This window comes from Manis pentadactyla, chromosome 11, assembly GCF_030020395.1.
Source record: "Manis pentadactyla isolate mManPen7 chromosome 11, mManPen7.hap1, whole genome shotgun sequence".
Classification (NCBI taxonomy): domain Eukaryota; kingdom Metazoa; phylum Chordata; class Mammalia; order Pholidota; family Manidae; genus Manis; species Manis pentadactyla.
Genome location: NC_080029.1, coordinates 49,263,169 through 49,278,236, shown reverse-complemented (window position 1 = coordinate 49,278,236; position 15,068 = coordinate 49,263,169). Strand labels below are relative to the sequence as shown.

Here is a 15,068-nt window from a genome sequence, read left to right as displayed (position 1 = left end):
AAACAAACAGGCTACACTAATCTCAGTGAAGTGCAGAATTCCATTTAATGCTAGGTGAAGACCTTTCCCATTTTCTGCATTAAAATACCCGAGGACACTAATCTCCTTATCTTAGTGCCCATAGACTATGTCCATTAACAAAACTTGTCTTCTATATATTTTTTCTAATTTTTTTGTGCATAAATCATAAATATTCTACCCCAGATTGTAAACTAGGAATGTTTTATATTTAGAGTACAGTACACATGGTACATATTCAGTCAACATTGATTAAATGTTTGACAGAAGTAGAAACTGATACAAGTGTTGCAACATATTAATACAGACAAATCTGGGCCTTAAAGTCCTGAGTGCTCTACTTGGCTTGCTGGGTGGCCTTGAATAAGTCATAACTTTGCTAAGTTTCATTTTTCTTATCTTGTAAAATGGGGATAATAATAGTTCCTGTCTCATAATGGCAGTGTGAGGTTGGTAGAAAAGCTTTGAAAATAAATAAGCCTCCTAAGATGGGTCTAGTTTGCCCAACAATTTCCATTCTACATTTCATTATTCAACATATTAACTTAATGTTCTTCCAGGTTAACTTTGTGTGTCTATAATTGCATGTATCTCATCATTCACAAGCAGCTCAACTACAAAGTCTGAGTCACTCATAAAGGTAGCAAATTAAAGCCACCTCTGAAGCACCTGAAATCCCAAGCAGGATCTTGCCTGAGGTTAAGTCAGGATTCTTACAGGGTATAGAGACCCTACATTGACTGTCATGAAAGTCATCAATTTAATGACAGAAATGGAGACCCAGTACTCTAAATCATGTGCAAATCATTTGGGGATCTTTTTAAAATGCAGAATCTGATTCTTTAGGTCTTAAGTGGGGGCTGAGATTCTGTAGGTATAGAAAGTGTTGACAGCATTATTTTTATGCTTTCACTCTAAAAACCAATGATAAATGCACTAAAATTGTTTATAAAAGTTCAGAGTGTATAGAAAACAAGAGCCATATTTGCAAAATTATTTATTTACATTTTGAACTTACAGTAAAATCTAGGATAGAATGTCTAAGATGAAATGTACAAAGTTGATATAAACCCATACACATTAACTTTATCTGAAAAGAATCCTAGAGATGTCTTTACATGTACTTGGCTTTTACTTTACAAAACCGATGTTCCCTTAAATCATGCTGTGATGTCTCTCCATAAGGATAAATTTAGCTTTAATCATTCAAAAAAGCTGAAAAACAAGATGCTAACTTTGACTTATTATTAAAGTTACCCATATGCCATTAAGACCAAACCTATTTTACAGTGCTGAGATGTTCAAATAAACCCCCAAACAATATAATTTTTGGAATGCTTTGGTTATTAGGCTTTGACTTGGTTTTTGGCATAACTTGTATAATTATATCATTCTAATGAGTTAACAGGTAATCCATTCAAAAAGACACTTAATACTATTACAAAACCCTTACCTGCCTTGATTGAGAATACCTTTGAGATGCTAATAATAGCAACACATTTCTCTTTTCCTTCACTCAGAAAAAAAGAAATCACAACAATAAATTCATCCCCACATTTTAAAGGCAGCCTAAGCTTTATTCATTCTTCAAAAAAACTTCCTCATAATAATACCCACCTTGGATATTTGTAGATTATTGAAATACTAGACCTATAAGAGCTCCTCCTATGCCTTGAAAGCCGATGATTCTGTGATATATTGATGTAAAATATGCTTAAGATGAAATATATAAGCAATGTATTTGAAGCTTCTGGAAGGATTCATATTTAAGTTTTTAAAATCTGGGTTTAGTGAGAGGTTTAGAAAAATAAATAAAATACTGTGGTTTCCCCTCACAAATTTGAGCTTAAGACTTAAAAGTTCTACAAATCAGAAGAAAGCAAAACAGAACAATGTAGTTTTTACTAACCACATTTTCCTTTTCTTAGTGTAATACATTATAACAAAGGCAAACTTGATTCTCTTCCCTTGAAATGAAGATCACATCTTCTAAGACTAACTGTTCTTAAGAAATCAAAACAAAATTTCATAACCAGTGCTCTTAATAAGCAAGCAGCTAAGTGCCTATAAGTAATACATAACTTGATTTTAAAGAGAGCTATTTTAAAGTCTGAAAGCAAAATCTAAACATTTAAGTTTAAATATAATCTCTTTAAAAGGTCTTTAAAAAAGCTGAAAGCTAGACTATAAATTGCCAGTTAAATCCCCACTCTAAACTAGTCCACAAAAATAAACTGCACAAATGCATAAATTTAAGATAACTATATATTTCTCCTGTTGGTTTCTTTTCCAGTCATATAATTGCAGTTAAGCAAGAAATTAAGCACCTAGATATTGGTTAAATTAACTTTCATTTAAGCATAATTTTGAGTTTGGATAAAGGGATTCTAAATGTGGTCTAAAACTTTCCAGAAACTCATACTTACAAGTACAATTACAGCATTTTATATACACATAAATACAGATTTATAAGAACTTAAGCCACACTTTTTATAATGTAAGAAATAAAATTAAAAAAAATAACATGTGCTGGGCCAGCTATATTTAAGAAATATGTTTGGTGTTCAGTGCCGATGGCAATAACCTTGAGTAACATGAGGCGTATCACGTAAGTTATACCACAGATGCTTAGTTTATGACTTTTAGTAGCCTAGACCCATCCACAGTGCAAAATGAAGAAGTTACTCTGTTAAAGTTAATGCCATGCATGTAGTTTACTAGTAACGTCTGTACTGCAAAAGAAAGACGTTTGCACTGGGAAGACAAGATAAGCATACCAGATACCAAATGTTTTGAAGGGGATTAAAATTCTTTTTCCGTGGGGAAATTGGGACTTTCTGATAATGAGAGCTGTCCAAAAGTGAAAAGGTCTGTTTCATAAGTGTCCATTTCCGGTCCCACAAATGGCCATTCCCTGTCAGGGCTTTTGTAGCAAGTACTCCTATATTGGCCGGTAAGACTAATCGATGGTTCAGCCCCAAGGAACTCTGAAGTTCCTTGATGCAAATTACCGTGTTGCGATTGAGTTTCTCTCATTATGACTTTATAGGCAGTTTGCTCCATCTTTTGTTCTTGTGCATAATGTGTTATTTTGATTTTGCTGTTACACCTCTTTTAAATCAACAGGATTGGCCTTCTGGAGTACAGCAAAGTGAGTATTTCTTACCTAACTGCTGTCCCATAAAAACAGGAGACTGGGATGAGCTTTGTTAGGATCCTATATCTAGTAAGTCCTCCACCAACTGCTGGCTGAAGAAGGCAGAGATTTTACTTGGGCGTGTGTGTGTGTGTGTGTAAAGTTATCCGGTCTAAAATGTTTACTGTTCTATATAGTTCTGGTTTTGAGACTGAATGAAAAATCCTATTTGGCACTCCTTTACTTCAGATGGCATGCCATAGCTTATCACAGTAAGAAACCCTTATGATCAGATTTCAGCTGTAGATGAACAGGAAGCATGGAAATTTTGACCTATATTAAACAAACAAATAACTCTTTCATAAGTTAGAAAGGTTTTTAACTCTAAAATCAAGACATCTTTTCAGAAGATAAAATTAACTAAAAATGTAGAATAAAAATCCCACTATGGCTCTAAATATAAGATAAATAAATAAGGTCACAAGGTTTATACATTTCAAATTCTTAAAGAGGCCCTACAGTATTTCAGGAAGACAGTTTAAAGTTTTTTTCCCTGAGTTCTTGAGGCAATCCCAAATGTAAGTTCATAAATTCCAAGACTTTAGAGAGAGAAACCCACATGGTTTTCTTATCTCGCTTCTAAGATTAGCTCCAAAGTGGTTTGTTCAGTGCTCTCCCTACAGTTCAAATGCTTGAAGAATGTGGCTTTATCCGTTTCTTAGAAGAAAGCTCCCCAAATGGAACTTCTGGGAAAAAAGAAGACTGTTTAAAGAAAGCAAAATTTTAACATTAGTTAACAGTGCAGTTGAGTAAATCTGTTTTCTCTCTATATCAAGTGGTAATACTGTCATAGGTGTTAGAAGGTAGAGTTCTATGAACTCCACCTGTTCTGACCTTAGTGGTTATTGAGCTCAGCTTCTGTTCCTAAACAAAAAGTCTACCAATTAATTGAAAGAACCAAAACAATTAGAAACAGATTGACTTTTCCATACTTAAATGTGTAAGAAGACATAAATTTGGCTTTAAAATAAAGATCAAAACAACCAACTAATCAGATCTCAAAATACCTGAAATTTACATAATTTTTACAAAACAGTGATTTAAAAAAATTCATTCAAAACTGGGATTTTAAGGTTCTTGAACTGCTTCATGTCTTGGTGGCTATTAGAACTTTTTTTTAAAATTCAAAATGGGAATAATTCAAACAGTGAAATATAATTTTTTTTTTTAACTTTCATTAGAGACTATTTAGAAAAACTAATTACAATGAATGTAGACTCCAATTCTGTTGCTGGCAGTTTTAGGTTAGGCTTAACTTTAAGCCACTAAAGGCTTAAAAAAAAAGTTGAGAGAATCTACTGAAATATCTTATTTTAGTAAAATGCACAAATAGGAGTATGTCCTTTGGCTTGACTATGACCTCAAGGGAGGTGTAAAAGTCAATGGTGCTGGTGCCAGATTCCTGACTATATTACTGAGGCTGGCAATCTTCTCTTCTAGGAGGTAATTTTTCTTCTCTGCTGTTTTTTGTCGCTGTTCAGTCTCTTCCAGAGCTTTCAATAATTGGGCATTTTCAACATACAGATCCTTCACCATTGCATCTGCTTTAGTATTCTTGCAGAGCTAGAAACAGAACCAGAAACATCTTCACTCCATTTCTGTAATTCTTTTAGGATATAGCATAAGTGTAGTTGTTTATAAAGGCAAATACCTTCTATCAATTATACTGTTTTATTTTACAATATAGCTGTAATATCAGACCTGTCATTAAAGATACACATAGAGCAAAATCACTTCTAAGCTGTTTCTTTGTATTATGACTGCATAATCATTTTATTAGTGTAAAAACAACAGATTTTTTTGAGTGCTCCAAATGATTTTTTTACACTTAAGATAGGTATTATTCCTTTATTCATTCTCTAAAAATGTCAAAGTACTTTTATAACTTAAACATAGTTCATATCCTGTGCCTCAGAAATTTAACTATTTTTAACAGATGCTTGAGTTTCCCATTCATAACTACAATCTACTGATTATTTTAAAATTTGGATCATGTATTTTAACAAAGAGATAAGATTTGGGCAATTACTTTTCCTGAGCTCTTCCTCTTATATAGAGCCTTGTCTAGAAAATACACTCTAATATTTATGGTCAGAATATATAGGTTGGGTGGAAAGACTTGTCAGCAGCCTTGGGATAATTTTATTATTAATATCTTCCAACCCCCTTTACTTATTATTCTGTTAACTCCTCATTTTATATTCATTTTCAGGCAGGGCATCTAAAAAGGCTTAAGGGAATAATAAAGAGCTAAAGACTAGCTCATTTATTAGCCTTTTAAAGGCAGTGATAAGACTGTAACGCTGAAGGCCAGGTCCTAGATGCCTGGCAAGTGCAACACACTGACTCTGTCTTGAGCTGTTCTGATACCACTTCTCACCCCTTCCTTCCTTCCATTTAAAAACACTTTGATGGCTCTTTATCACCTACAGAATGAAATTCAAATTCCATGGGTCAGCATAAAAGGCCCTCTACTACCCACTCCTCCCTAGGAACTCTAGTTTTTTTCTCTTGCTTCTCCTAGGACAGTATGAATTATTAATGCTGAAGTGTATATAGATGTCTATACCCCAAATGTTGTCGTAACTCTGTTTTGTTCCCATAGCCTGTAATGCTCTTCCCACCTTTCTTTACCTATTCAAATATTACTCAGCCCTCAATATCTGGGTTAAGAGGCTTTCAGGAAACTTTATTTAAACCCCAGGTTTTCAGGATCAAGTATTTCCCTCTATTGAAATAGAATAGACCCCATTTTCTTTATTTTTGAAACTATCACCTGGCCAAATGCTCAGGACCTTGTAACTGAACTGCACTACATATGCTCAGGGGTTTTGTTTTCACTGCTGTATCTCTAGTGCTTAGAATAGGACCTGGCACATACCGTGTTTTGAATAAATGATTAAAGGAATCAGTAAATGCTATTGCAGGATCTTCTTTTCTTTCCATTTTGTGTGTTATGATGTAGGGTGGAGGAAAGTTCCTGTCCAGCTCTGCATTAAGACTTTCTCTTGGGATTATTCTTCTTAGGTTTCGTGTATCTAGAAAACCAGGTTGGGCAGCTCCCCCACCCACAACCCCCAGTTCATCTCAATTTCTGTTTCCAAAGAAGCTATAAAACTTTCCTATAAAATAGTTCTTTTTGCATGTTTCTTCAGTAGATACAGAAATACGATTTCTAAACACTGAGACCATACCTGCCACCAGCAGTTGAAAGGATCAGGCTGCTTAGTGGTACTGGAATTCAGGGTCCTGATTCTATATCAAAGCATAGCCTTTTGGGGTCTGGCTATAGTCCTAAGGTACATTTTGAGGCTGTCATAGCTGTTGCAAACAGGAAAGCTAAAGTTCCATTTATTATTCCCTAATATTTTACCAATATAAATTTTCTGTTTTACTGGTTTTACTTGAAAAAGTACACATAGGTATTAGGAATAACCAATTAATTAGGAATAATTAATTAAAACAGGAAGATTTCCTGTCTTAGGCAAAAAAAAACCAAACCTATAAAAATTCAATTTGAGCTGTTGAACCTCATTAGACATGCTTTTAGGTCCACTGTTAACAAATATACATTTTTAAAATTGTGGACAAATATGTGCTACACAGAATTCATATTTTTGGAGTGATATGGGAGATAGTGAACCCTAAATTCTTCTATACATTTATAGTAGAATTTGCCGTTATTAGACAACAAAAGTTAGACAAGTTAATGGCAATAAAGGAATGTAAAACTGGTGTTAAAAGCAGAATGTGAGGTGGGTGAGCAGAGATGACTTGGGAGGCTCACTTGTTCTTTGAGCTGATTCACTTTCTCCTGAAGAAGCCTTTTCACCAGCTTCAATTTCTGTTCAACTTCAATCATTCGTCCCTCCATTACAGTTACCAGTTGTTCTTGGGTTCTCTGAAGGGGGAAAAAAATGTATATCATTTGGAAAGTCGTGCCACACTGAAAACACTATTAGTTATTTTCCCCACCAAATGCCTAGAGAAAGGACAGCCAGTGTTTGCCTTTGTAGCAGGAAGGAGTGGATATCTGATGATATGGGAGTTCTGAACACTGCAAGGGTTGCACATGTTAGAAAAGTAACCCTACCAGAGAAAGAATCAAAGATCAAAAAAAAAAAATCTTACCTGTCTTCCCCTGAGATAAAGCAAAATTCTTAAAACCCATAATTTAACACCTGTGTGCACTTCTAGTAAAACAGGTATCCAAAGTAAATTAAAAGATGGTTATCAACCTCCCATGTGTGATTTCGGCCTTTGCCAATATTGTAGGCCTCTCAACAACAAAACAAACTAAGTATATTCAGGATCATTTAACATTTCCGATCAGCTTTCAGTATGTGTGTTGGTTTTCCCTTTAAAATGGCTGATTAATTGTGAGACTGTTAGTGTTTCTTCATAATAACCAGCCTCTTCCTGCTAGTTATTCGAGTCATCCGTTTCCCAATTTGATCTGTCAATGTGAAGCAAGCTTTCAGACTGGAGGATGTGTTTATCATAAGAATAGATTTAAAATTAAGAATCTTCTCCCCACAACTTCTAAATAAAACAATAGAGCACAAAAAGAGCCCTGGCTTCTCCTCCTCTCCTTACACAACAGTGACAGATTAAGGAGTATGTGCATGTGAAGAGCAGAGGGGCCTGGAGAGAGGTTTGGAGTGCTGCTGACTAACCTCCTTCTGTCCACCAAAATGTCCACATAAGGAATTAAAAATTTTTAAAGATTTTTCAAGTGTTTAAACAAAACTCAGGTGTTAATAACAGCTGATGGCCTAACCTGCTTTTAAAATATTCTCAAAAAGTTATCCTTTAAAAAGAATGCAGAATAGCCAAACAGGAATTGAAAGTCAGCATTTGTTTGGATATTAAATAAGAACATGTATTCAAATGTAAAAGAAACTAAACCATGTGACTAATTTGAGAATAAAAATTATAGTAGGTGAAAGTCTAATGCAGAAAGTAAATTTCAAGAAATCAGGCCTTGAGAATATCTAGCTTTAAAATATCCTATATTTTAAAAGACACAATGGCTTTTTAAAGTTCAAACATATATATATGGAAAATGCCTGATTTCCAATTGCCTTAAAACAAAACAAAACTAAACAAACATAGTAATTCAAAGATCATGGAGTGTAGGGAAAGAGGAAAAACAAAGGCAGTCATATACTTAAAATTAATTTTATTGTTTCATTAAAATTTTCCTTTTTCCTGTCAAAAAAGGATTATATATCTGCTACAAAACAGTATAAATAAACCTGATTTTCTTCAAATCTCACATATAAAAGTAGTACCTCTTGTTAAAAATAGTTACAACAGATGGAATGAGAAAATATATAGAATACATCCTTTCAAGTATCTCAAATCCACACTCTTTAAATAGTATATATAAAATGACTTGTACCAAGCTGAAATTTGTGAATTTTTCACAAAATATGTCATTTCTACATAAATAAATGACATAATACTGCCAAGGCATCATCATCATCATCATCATCATCATCATCATAATAATAATAATGATAATAATTTAAAAGAGCACTTGATTACAGAACATTTCTCTGCTGTGTTTCCTGTGTGTGTGTTGTGTGTGTTTGTGTGGGTGTATGCATTTGAGTATTTCTGCCATGGTAAGAAATGCCATCCATAGCAGCCCAGTTTTCACAGGTGCCCAATCCTTCTGTAGGAATCTGCATGCACTGCTCGCTGCTCCGGTAGCAAGGCCTAGAGAAAGAAGGCAAGTGGTACACTTCACCCTGATGTCAAGATTGTTTTTTTGGGGGGGGACTCTAAATTCAAACATTTATAATGCAAACAATTTTTAAAATCACACACATTAACACTACATATGCAAGCCAAGCAACACAAAGGCAGAAGAAATCACATCACTCCACACACACAGACAACGTGCAGATTCTAATAATATTCTTTATTCTTAAAATGAGTGCCAGCTTGGTTCCCAGAACAGGAGTGCCCACAGTGGTATTCTAGTGAGAGCAGTAAGCTGTCCACCCTGCCATCTGGCTGAAGGAATTGTTTTTTTAGTACAAATATCTTAACAGTTTTTGTGTACCTAATCCTTTAAGTAATTGGAGTAAAAGGGTATTTTTTTGAGTATTAATGGGTGGGTTGGGAAGAGCATGTTTTGAAAATAGTGTGTAGGAGAGAACAATTGGCAGAATCTTGGCCTAATCATATGTTTTAAAATGTCCATTGAAAACTGAGGTCAAGGTTTTATAATTCAATTCTGTAACGAAGAGCTGAAGCATCTGTTCAACATCCTATCATCACAATTTTAAATTTAGTTTAGAATTTAATTTTAATATTTGGAAATTGAAGCAGAATATAGGAGCTTCCAAAAACATGGATTTTAAAACACAAAAGAGAAAAATTTTTAAGTTTTATTGGGAAGAATAGAGGACAGAAGTACATCATGACAAAGCATAGCTATATACTCGGAGAGGAGCAGAGAACTGCTCCAATGTGTAGTTATAGTGCCAGTGTGACTTTGCAAAGAGGGGATTACAGAAAAAGAGTTGGGAAATTCCTTATCAAATACCAAATGAGAGGCAACGTATTTGAAAACAGAAGAGCATCCAAACCAGCAAGAATTAATTTAGAATTCTATGAACTAAAGAGGATGTTTTTTTATTCCTAATTCTGAATAAACTAAATGGGCAAAACCAGAGCTGAAAAAGGAACGAGGCACTAAAGAGACATAGCTATTTGAAAACCTAAGTAATTATAGGATTATATCTGGTTGTGAGCTGAGATGATGCTAATTCAAAGGGAAGGGGAAATGATCTTTCTTAAAAATAGCTTTTCAAACTTAGTTCATTTAACTTTTGAAAATTATGTCAACTAAAGTTACTACACATTCTATTTTATTACTTGTGAAAAGTCCCCACTTGTATATTCCATACAACTCAGCAGGCTGTACCCTTTTGGTACAGGAAAACCCAGGATTCTCTGTTAGCAATGCATATCCTAGAGTTGCACTTGAATTCCGTAATATTTTTGGCATCAGGCAAGAATGTTAGATAAATTGTGTACTAAGCTCATGTTATCCTGACACTTTATCATCAATTACTCATGTGCAAAGGAGACCAAGGACACTTCATTACCCAGCTCAGGAGCTGAGACTGAATGGTAGCACTGCAAAGAACAAAACACAGCAAGCCCTGTAGTCCCATGGGTTTGGATGACAGGCCAGGTGGAACTCTGACAGCAGACTGAGATGGTTTACTCCCACTGCTGAATTGCTATAACTTTCAAACAAGCAGGTAAAATTAAATTAGGTGGTCTGAGTTTACTACTGGAGAAGAAAAGAGGCTCCTACCTGTGGTGTGTCGGTTTCGGAGGCCCTATTTTCAAGTTCTTCCTGCAGGTGCTGGTTTATCTGTTCTGCCTGCAGCAGCTGGTGTTGAAGCTGCAGAAACTGCTCCCTGGGCACCATCAGACAGGCTTGCTGCTGAAGCAGCTGCAGATTCCAAGTGTGAGGGGATGGGCTAAGCATCACAGTGGACCTCAGGTGTTGCATCTGGAGAACAAGGGCAGAACCCCTGTCAGCTCTGTGCCTTCAGCCACAGAGCTGCCCTTGAAAGTGTCAAGCAGAGGGAATACTGAAGCCTGTGAATTTGTTGAAGGCCTCTTAGATCCATAGATAACTTGAAAATAAGACAGCATATAAACCTGAGTAAGAAGTAACTGGGAAGAGTCATTTTGCCTTGGAGAGAATATAATTAAGCAGGCCTTCTTAAAAGTTTTAGACTTAAAAATTGTACTTCTTCACTCTTGACTGACTATCATGGCATGAATTACATTATGTATGTAATATGTCTGACTTCTGCTTCATTTTTTTTTTACACTAGGATATTAAGTCTTTAAAAAAAAACAACTGGGTTGGAGAAGGCAAAGGGGAGAAAATGGTTTATGCTTTAGAGTGTTGCCACTTACCATTCACAAAGATTCAAAAACAAATGTCCAATGACTATATATTTTCCAAGTTAGAAATTCTTTCAAAGAATCTCATCTTGCATCTAAAATTATTTTAACCTTAGTTTATCAATGTAATACTCTTAAGTAGCATGGTAAGACAGGCAATTCTGGGGCATAAGGTGATAATCCCAAAACATCTGGCAACTAAAGTACATGAGATAGAAGTGTTTGTTCAAGACAATGAGGCAATGGTATGTGTATCACATGCCAATCAAAGTTGGGGAGAAGAGAAGGAGAACACACTGGTTTGGCCAGTAGAGCATGCCCCTTCACATCTGTCAACACATTCAGCAGACACAGGGCTCAATGGAAGGCATGCAACAAACATTACCCAGTACTAAACTCAAGAGGAAGCACCTGCAGGCTTACGAGAAGGGGAAAAGGCCTCTGAGACCAACTATAATTCATGTTATCATGGAACTTCAGAGCCACTATCCATTTCCTTAAATATAAATTTCTGAGGTAGGCTATCACTCATTTTGACATATTTCTAGTTAGAGAGTCAGAAAACTTACCACTTTAATTTTAGGAATAAAGAATACAGAGAATTATGACCCCGTGATCTTTTATCAGTGGGATGATTTTCTTCACACATCTTTAAATACTGAGGAAAATCCTTATGTAACTGGAAACAGACATATTCCAAAGTTAAAGCAAAAAGAAAATGAATAATGGCTCTTACCTTAAGTATTTATTAACTGCTATAGTCAGTAGAAATGATTACATGAACAAGGAGTTTAATGAGATGTCTCCATGCTATGAAATTCATTGAAAGAGAATGTGCTACCTTCTCACATTAGCTCAGGCAGAGAATCGTACCCTTCTCTGCTAGTTCCAACCACAGAGTTCTAGGCACAGGTTAGCCAAAGACGAAAACAAAAGAAAATTACAGGAGTTATAAAAAGAAGAAAAGTATGAGTTATAAAAAGAGAACAGTACAGATTGGGCATATTATATACCTGAATATGTGTGCTCTAGTCAGTAAGAACTTAGAAAGGATCAACATTTACATTTCTTTGTATGTAAGTTTTAGATATTAAAATGTCTTAACAGCTCTAATCCTGTAACTGCTTCCTCAACTCCTGAACTCTGGTTGGTTTGTGAGCTTGCCATCTGCACTTCCACCCATCCCAATAAAATTATTTAGCTGATTCCAGGCCCAGGATGGAATGGATCTTATGTTAAATGCCTTGCCACAGGGAGATGTAGAATATAAATTATAAAATAGTTTTGTTGTTCAGGTATCTGAACTGTCAGCTATCAGAAGTATATAGCTAACTTGAGAACTACTAATATACTCTATAACCCTTCTTTTGAATGTTCAAAACAAATTTTTATAGAACATTGCTTCATATAGTTGACAAAGCCCTGGAGTAGGAGACAAATTCTTTCATTTCATGGTCTAGTGATTTGAAACCTTTAATTATACTGGGATAAGGGTATGTATTGTATTAGATCAGTGACTTTTAAATGACTGGCATATAGGAATGAGGCAAGACTCCTTACCCCAAGGGAGTTCATACATCAGGTTAGAACCACCTAGAAAACTGAAATTCCTTAGTCCCAAAGACTCTGATGTAGAAACATCTCCCTGCCTGCCCCCAGTCCCTTACCCAAGCCCAGTGAGAAACCCTACCAGAATGAGAAGTCCCTATCTATCTTTCAGGTGAGTTGGGTGCAAAAAAAATGGTGTGAAAAACCACTGTACTTCCCCCAATCATACTAATCTATAGATAACATAATAACAAAAATTCCAATTTGTATGGCTAGTGGGAGGAGGGAATGAGACATTAGCACTTAATTTGAGTTTCTGTTTGGGGTGATGAAACAGTTTTGGAAGAAATAGCAATAACTAGAATATATGTTGGGAATGTAATTAATGATACTGAATCATGTACTTAATAATGGTTAAAATGGCAACTTTTGTTATGTATATGTATGTATCACAATTTTAAAAATTAATGTAATATACCAAGACCCACTGAATTAATTATACACTTTAAATGGGTAAACTGTATAGTATGTGAATTATATTTAAAGCTGCTAAAAAATCCAATTTGTATAGTTCTATACAGAGTTAATAGCCCAGCCAGTCTTATTTCCTAAAAGTTTCATTAGAAAATGTGAGATGTTCTTATCAGTGTTCCAGTTGAAAAGTCATGCTTTTTAAGCTCTACTGCCAAGAATACTCAATTTCCCCCATCCATCAGCAAATATTTACTACTAGATCAGGGAGAAAAATAATGAGGGAAAATCACTTATGATGGCTAACAATGTAAGAAGGGTTTAGGAGAGAAGGGGGCTTCCAAGGCCAGCTAGAGCAGGTGGAGGAAGAACTGGCCTATGGGCAGAGCATTTAGAGAGGACCTAACAGTGATTAAATATACCATTACTTTTCAGTTTGGTACGTGTCAGGCTTAGCTTCAGATATCTTATTCATTACCGTATATAATTATTTCATCAGAAAAGCATAGCTACCTCTGAACATAGCTGGCAGCTCAAGGTTTTGAACATACTTATTATATGCTGTCAGAGAAAAAAAATGGTTTTGATTTCACTATTTATAGTTTCACTAAGTTCCCTATTAGTGGATATATCAGAGAACATAAAATTGACAGAAACCTCAGTGGTCATTTAAGTATCAGTGCAATATGTTTGCTCGTATTTCACATTTAAAAGCCAAGCATCTGTTTAAACTTACCTTTGTGTGTGCCCAGCTTCATAAAAGAACTATCTTTTTCTATAATTCTTGCTTAAAAATATGTATATATAGTGCATGTGTGTGCATGTGTAGCAGAAAAAGACATTTTTTACCCATGCCTCTCTACCTATTTTCACCTACTTAAAGTATCTCAATGATATTTTTCCTTATTAAGAATGGTTTGTATATAAGTTGGGTCCTATATTGTACCTGGTATGCAGAAAGCAATCTAGTAGACTGGAAACCCAATGTCCAACCTGACAAGTTTTACAAATCCATTTTTATTTAACAGAGGTATGGCTCACAGTGCATTTCTGTGTTTCACATGTAGTAATGAACAGTGGCAACATTTGAAAGTTATACTTATAAATGCTAATGCTCTCAGATTCCCTATGTGGATTTCCTAATTGAAAATTGTTAGAGCGCAATCCTAGCTATGTAACACAACAATATGCGAGGTACCAGGACACTGTTAAAACCACAGCAATAGCAGAAGAGCTCTGGGCCTCTTGGTCACTACTGAACAGAGTCTCTGCCACCTGAATCTGTTTAGGTATAGGTTCTTGTGTTCAGGGATAAAATTTTCCTTCCTCTGTGAAGCAGTACGAATTCCTATGACTAATTAAGCAAAAATGTCTATCAAACTTGGTAAAATAGTCCAAAGAATTCAGCCTTGGTGGTGTACTTAGGTTTTCACTTTTTTTCATAATAGGAATTCAGTGCTATGCTAGTCTTTCCCAACAAATGGCTCATTCATGGATTAAAATATTCTTCATAGCTAAGGCCATCTGCTTAAAAACTTACCTCCCTTAGCTGCTCATCCAGTTTTACTTGTTTCTTTTTCAGGCCTTCATTTTCCAAATGAATTGTTTCTGATTCTTGTTCAAGGGAGTTCATCTGGCTGACCTGCTTAAAAAACAAAAAAGCTCCCTTAGAAACAAAACAAAACCTCAGTTGCTCTACTTTATGTTGACAAATTTACACTAGTCAGAAGTCTTAACTTTTGGAAGAAAGCAAAGTTCACAGAAGGAAAACAACAAATAATATAATCTAGTGCACTGATTACATTTAAGTAGTGTAGCTGTAATCACCACTCCTCACAAGAACAGATTCCTAATGGCAGCTGGCTTTCAAACTTCAAAGCCATTCACTGTA

At 35.2% G+C, this 15,068-nt stretch overlaps 1 protein-coding gene across 16 annotated transcripts in view; it reads right to left on the bottom strand.

The window, feature by feature from the left end:
• Positions 1-998: 998 nt before the first annotated feature.
• NIN (ninein) overlaps positions 999-15,068 on the bottom strand; it is a 94,675-nt gene continuing 80,605 nt past the window's right edge. For 6 of the 16 annotated variants that reach the window (XM_036917396.2, XM_036917429.2, XM_036917415.2 and 3 more), the window contains 4 exons: positions 14,718-14,822; positions 10,554-10,754; positions 7,002-7,115; positions 999-4,777 (listed from right to left, as the gene is read on the bottom strand). In XM_036917396.2, the coding sequence (XP_036773291.2) occupies positions 4,568-4,777; positions 7,002-7,115; positions 10,554-10,754; positions 14,718-14,822 (630 nt within the window). In that variant the 3' untranslated portion in view covers positions 999-4,567. Of the gene's footprint in view, positions 4,778-4,827; positions 7,116-8,379; positions 8,939-10,553; positions 10,882-11,999; positions 12,061-14,717; positions 14,823-15,068 lie in introns of those variants that run through there. The other 10 variants (XM_036917407.2, XM_036917422.2, XM_036917486.2 and 7 more) reach the window with 8 other exon arrangements.